General features: G+C 47.5%; 1 protein-coding gene across 1 annotated transcript in view; it reads left to right on the top strand.

Moving 5' to 3' along the window:
- Positions 1-5,073: 5,073 nt before the first annotated feature.
- Positions 5,074-6,000, top strand: part of FGFRL1 (fibroblast growth factor receptor like 1) — a 224,828-nt gene continuing 223,901 nt past the window's right edge. The window contains 2 exon segments of the mRNA XM_039539810.1: positions 5,074-5,360; positions 5,851-5,901. Of these exon segments, the coding sequence (XP_039395744.1) occupies positions 5,879-5,901 (23 nt within the window). The 5' untranslated portion in view covers positions 5,074-5,360; positions 5,851-5,878.

Below are 6,000 nucleotides of genomic sequence, written 5' to 3'. Positions count from 1 at the left end.
CCACTTAGGGATCTGGGGCAAAAAAAAAAAAAAAAAAAAAAATTGGTCCTGCTAGTGTAGGCAGGGGGCTGGACTCAATGACCTTTTAAGGTCCATTCCAGTTCTAGGAGATTGGTATATCTCCAATTATTACATATTACTAGGTTGGCCACCCCTGGTCTAATGATTCAGCCATATATAGTCTAGCTGGAGAAATGCCGCTCTCTGCATGTTTGTTTTTTTAGCAGCAGGAGATTTTGTTGCTGGTAAAATAGGATCCGTGTCAATTGAGTAAATTCTTTTTGTTTTATTACAAGCTCCCTATTTCTTTCCTCATCCGAGCATTGTATCGGGGATGGATAGAAACTGAAAACAGGCTTTTCACCGTCTCACATAACTTCTGATGATTGCTGTGGATGGTTTGGGTCTGTGAGGAGGAAGCACAATCTGGTGGCTAGGGTTCTAGCCTGGGATGCAGGAGACCTGGGCTCAGTTTCCTGTTCCATCACAGACTTCAAGTCTGATTCCAATGAAAGTTAGGCACCTAAATACCTTTGAGGATTAGGATGACCAGACAGCAAGTGTGAAAAATCGGGACAGGGGGTGGGGAGTAATAAGAGCCTATATAAGAAAAAACTCCAAATATCGGTACTGTCCCTATAAAATCGGGACATCTGGTCACCCTATTGAGGATCTGTGCCTCTGTCCCTTAGTTCCCCATCTGCAAAGCGGGGATAAGAGCATTTAGCATGTTGTGAGGATAAATACATTACAAATTGTGAGATCCTTCCGGACAGTATGGAGGGCCCTGTGAGCACCTTAGGTTTGTGTGTGAGCAGTGTAGGATTGGACCTTCACTGGGTTAAGTTTTTTAAAAGATCATAATATAAAATAGACATAATGGCTTCTATTTTGCCGCTATGTTTGTTTAGGTTCATTATTAAATCCCTTCGGCTAGTATTGATCATTGAGGACTCAAGCTATGTTGTTGTTGTTTGTATGACTGCAGTATGTAAGGCCTCATTGTGCTAATAGTATCAGAGGGGGAGCCGTGTTAGTCTGGATCTGTAAAAGCAGCAAAGAGTCCTGTGGCACCTTATAGACTAACAGAAGTTTTGGAGCATGAGCTTTCGTGGATGCATCCGACGAAGTGGGTATTCACCCACGAAAGCTCATGCTCCAAAACGTCTGTTAGTCTATAAGGTGCCACAGGACTCTTTGCTGATTGTGCTAATATGCACTAATAGACAATCCCAGCCCCAGCCTACACAGACAAAGGTTGTGAGAAAGGAACTATTATTATCCTCATTTTACAGGTGGGGAGCTGGGCCTGAGGCATAGAGAGACTAAGGACTTGTTTATACCATGGGGTAATGTGCTCTGTGAGGATATGATTTCTGAAGTGGATTAATTGGTCCGTGTAGACCCTGCTGGTGTGCTTTCACATAGTGCTGTTTGACACTCTAGGGCAAACGTCCCAGTTTATTGACCTGCTGCCTCCACAGGTTCGGCTGATCACAGCTCCCAGTTGCTGCAGTTCGCCGCCCCAGGCCAATGAGTGATGGGGGAAGTGGCGGCCAGTACGTCCCTCAGCCCATGCCGCTTTCTGCAGCTCCCATTGGCCTGGAGCAGTGAGCCGTGGCCACTAGGAGCTGCAATCTGCTGAACCTGTGGACGCAGCAGATAAACAAACCGGCCGGGCCTGCCAGGAGCTTTTCCTGAACAAGCGGCGGCCCTAGTTTGAGAACCACTGCTCTAGGGAACCTTTAGTGTGTACCAGCAGTGTCTACATGGACCAGTTAGTGCGCAGGACATGCGCGTCAGAAACCATACCCCCACAAAGCGTGTTATGCCACCATGTAGACAAGTCCTTAGGAAGGCTGGGGTGGTGCTAAGAAATGAACCCAGAACTCCTGAATTCTAGTCTATTGCCTGACCCACAAAACCATTGTTAGATAATAGGAATACCGACTAAAATGTTCTACTTCCTATCATCTTACATGAATGGGAGTTGAGGGCATTATGCACTCTGCAGGATTCTGCCCTTGGTTTGAGTGGAACTTGGCATGGGCACAGAGCAGAGCTGATTGGTGAATCGGGCCTTAGATTGTAAAATCTTTGTAGAAGGGGCTTTGCATTCTTTTTGGTAAAGAACCTACAACATTATGCTTGTTATATAAATAAATAAGACAATACAAAGAAGTTCCCTAGCTATTTAGAGCCCAAATGTTCTCTCTTGCTGGTGTAAATCAGGAGTAACTTAATCAAAGTCCAGTGCGTAAATGTGGTGCTGTATAAAAGAAATGAGAGGAGAATCAAGTCCATTTATGTCCAGTACTGATCTTCAAAACTCCCTTTGAAGTCAGTAAGGATCATGCTGTTATTGGCTGACACAAGGAACTGCCCATCTGGGATATTTCAAATGAGTGAGATTTAATAATAAAATAATGACAGTAATATATAAAGTATACAAAGGCGACTGTACGACAGCTTCTTTTTGTTTCTGGTTTGGTGTTTTTTTTGTTTAGTCTGTTTCTTGAATCCATTGATTTTCTATATGGAAATTTGATTCTGTCAAGAACTGCCAAGCTAAGGCATTTAATAAAAAATGAGTGCGATTTCATAATCGTAATAACAGAAAACAGATTAAATGGACATTTTAACAGCTCCTTGGTTTTTGTTTAGGATCCTCCTTGTATGTGTTCACACTGGAGTGGTATTAAAACTTCTATTTGCTTCCAAGAGAAACAGCTATGCTGGGCCATTTCAAATTAGATTTTGTAACAAATAACAACAACGACAATAGCTTTCTCTGTATGTAAAGCGTAGCTGTTAATACTGTTTTTCCCTTGGCTATTGTTTAGTTTACTTTGTGAGTGGTGTTGGATTGATTTGATACTGAATAAGAGAATTATTTGGTGTAAGACTGGAGTTTAGAACTCAGCAGCATTTAAAAATAAAATAATCATAACAGTTAATATATGACACAGACATGACAAGAGCTTATCCCCCCCCCTTTTTTTTTGTTTAGTCTTATTCTGGAATGATCCAACGGGTGCTTAGAGGTTTATGTGCTTTCAAGAGGAGTTGCCAAGATGGTCTGTCTGACAGCAGTGGTGTGCAATTAGACAGAGGTATGGATTGTGGTAGAGAAAGAGAGAGGTATAGGTATGGTGACAGACTATCTGTCTCTCTCTAGATCTGTCTCTGTGTACCACAATGCAGGTCTATCTAAACGCACACTCCTCTCTCTGGCTGTCTAATTAGCTTATGGATTGTTTTCAGAGTAGCAGCCGTGTTAGTCTGTATCCGCAAAAAGAACAGGAGTACTTGTGGCACCTTAAAGACTAACAAATTTATTTTAGCATGAGCTTTCGTGAGCTACAGCTCACTTCTTCAGATGCATAGAATGGAACATACAGACAGGAGATATTTATATATACAGAGAACATGAAAAGGTGGAAGTATGCATAACAACAGGAAAAGTCTAATCAATTGAGATGAGCTATCATCAGCAGGAGGAAAAAAAAAACTTTTTGAAGTGATAATTAAGATGGCCCATAGAAGGTGTGAGGAGAACTTAACATAGGGAAATAGATTCAATTAGTGTAATGACCCAACCGTTTTTTTTAATTAGTCTCTTTCAAACCTAACAGGAAACAATTAGGCCGAAGGAGGAGTGAAGATGTGAATGTCCCATTAGCCCGAGAGACGGTGGTGGGCGAGGTAATATCTTCTGTTAGTGAGCGAGTCAATGGCTCGCTGGCGCACACCTCTGATCCCTTCGCCATGGCCAGAGGCAGAGAGATTGCCACCAAAGGCAGGCTCAAGTGAGTGCAAATGGAGAGGGCAGCTGGGTGGAGCTCTGAGTGGGGAGGAGACAGCCAGCCAGCCCCCTTACTTGGGCTGGACTGCAGTGCCCGGGGAACCAGCAGCCGCCCAAGCACCGGCCCCAGCCAGCTCCTCTGCAAAGGGTTAAAGGGAGCCTCAGCCTTGAAGTGGGCTGGAGGGAGGGGCGGAGGGATTAACTCGATTGGTGAGAAGTTTGTAGCTGGGCGGTGCCGGGCCGCCCTTACGGCTCTGCGCTGCCCCAGAATCACAAAGCCCTGCAGGGAAACTCGCTTTAGCGCTTGTTCCTTTGCTTCAACGCCCCCCGCCACCCCTTAAACGTGATTCCGGCTCAGCTAGCCCCAGGGCGGCATCACCCAGGCATCCTGCAGCGCAGCTCTCCTGCGATCCCGGGGGATCTGTCATAGCCGGGGGGGCGGATTCCCACCCGCTCGCTCACTCACACACACACGCACCCTGACCCGGAGCTGCAGCTCGTGCAAAGCAGGGAAAATACAAGTTTTCTCTCCCCCGACTTAGCTAATCGCCGCGAGCCCTGCGCGCTGCCAGCTTCTTTTGTGGCAAAGTGTTTTCTGGTGGAAAGATGGTGGCTTGAAACTTTTTGATGCTTTAATGAACGCACTGAAGGTTGCGTAGGTAAAGGGACCCTCAGAGTTTCCTTTTCAAACAAACAAACAAAAGAGCCACGAACTTACCAAATCCTCAGCCCAGGAACCTGCTTTTCCGTGCCTGCCCGCCCTGCCTTGCAAAGCTGGGGGCTGTCAACGTGCAAAGTTTGATTTACTCCCCTGCCCGCCTGCGGAAGGAATGAAGCTGAAATGAAAAGAGGCAGCACATGGGGCTGGCTAGAGGATTGCCATTCACAGGGACATGTTGTGATGGGGCAAACAGCGCGCTGTTAAGGAACCGGACTGCAACTGAAGGTAAGGGGCTTATTTAGCTTCCAAGAACAGTAAATAAGGAAACTTAACCTGGACACTCGATCGAAGTCCCTGTGTTTGGCTGAGGTTAAAAACAACGCCCGTGAAGGGCCCAGGGGCCCGGCAGGCGTTAATGAATTAAGAAGCGAGTTAACATCTGCTCTTCAAGCCGGCCAGGGCGCACCGGTGCGCTTTGCCCCTGCCCCCTGGGACCAGCTGCCCCAGCCAGCAGGCAGGACTCCGGCAGGCTGCTCCAGCAGGGTGCTGGTGTCATGATTAATGTTAATGATTAATCAGACCTCTCTGCCTTTCAGGCGGGCTTCGGCGTTGGAGCCACGCGTGACAGAGCTCAGCGGGCAGGGGGGGGCTGTGTGGCCCATGTGTGGTTACACTCCTCCCACGGGTGGGCAGCAGGCAGAAACTTTTCGATTCCCCTCCCGAGCGCTGGGGCTGCCCGGGAAGGAAAAGGCACACGAGTGATCATTACCCCGCGAGTCATCCACACACGTGTGTGCCTGCCCCGGGGGAGCCGCAGGTTCCGTCTCCCTCACTGGCTCTGGTGCCTTTGGCGAGAGGAGGGGTTTACTTGAAAAAGGGACAGGAAAACCCCTGGTCAGTTTCACGCTGGATGTTTGAAGCCTGATTTCTTCTGGCTGGCTCTAGAGAATCACAGAACTGGAAGGGACCTCCAGAGGTCATCTAGTCCGCTCCCCTGCACTCAAGGCAGGACTAACTATTTTCTAGACCAGAATGGGGAAGTGCTGGGAACTGCACCCCACTTTTACTGGACCCACTGACTAGTGGGGAATGGGATCAGCTGTGGGGTGGCTTGGTCGCATGGGCCCTGGACCAAGGCTGACTCCAGATGGTGGGGCTCGGAGGGTAAGGGATGGTGACTGCTCTGCTGGGTTGGTTTGGGAAGCACAGTTTCTGCTGAGAGCTGGTTACCTCTCCTGGCATGACCTGCCTCAGGCTCCCTGCTGTAAATAATATATTAACATAATAGCAGCAACCCAAATAGCCTTTCTCTGAGATGCCTCACTTTGCCTTTACAAGACATAAACGTTTCTGGATTGCTTCCTTCCCCTTCCTGGCAGTGCAGTTCTGTCAGATGGAAATGACGGTACATCATGTGTCCCTCTGCACTCCCCAGGTGGGTTGATGTGCATTCATGCCTTGGGCTGAGATTCTGTATTAACCACCCCCCCACTTCATTTTACCACCTTAAGAATTTGTGGTGCAAATTTGTAAG

This window comes from Mauremys reevesii, linkage group 5 (assembly GCF_016161935.1).
Source record: "Mauremys reevesii isolate NIE-2019 linkage group 5, ASM1616193v1, whole genome shotgun sequence".
Lineage (NCBI taxonomy): Eukaryota > Metazoa > Chordata > Testudines > Geoemydidae > Mauremys > Mauremys reevesii.
Note: the sequence above shows the minus strand (reverse complement) of the source record. Positions and strands in the feature narration are given on the sequence as shown.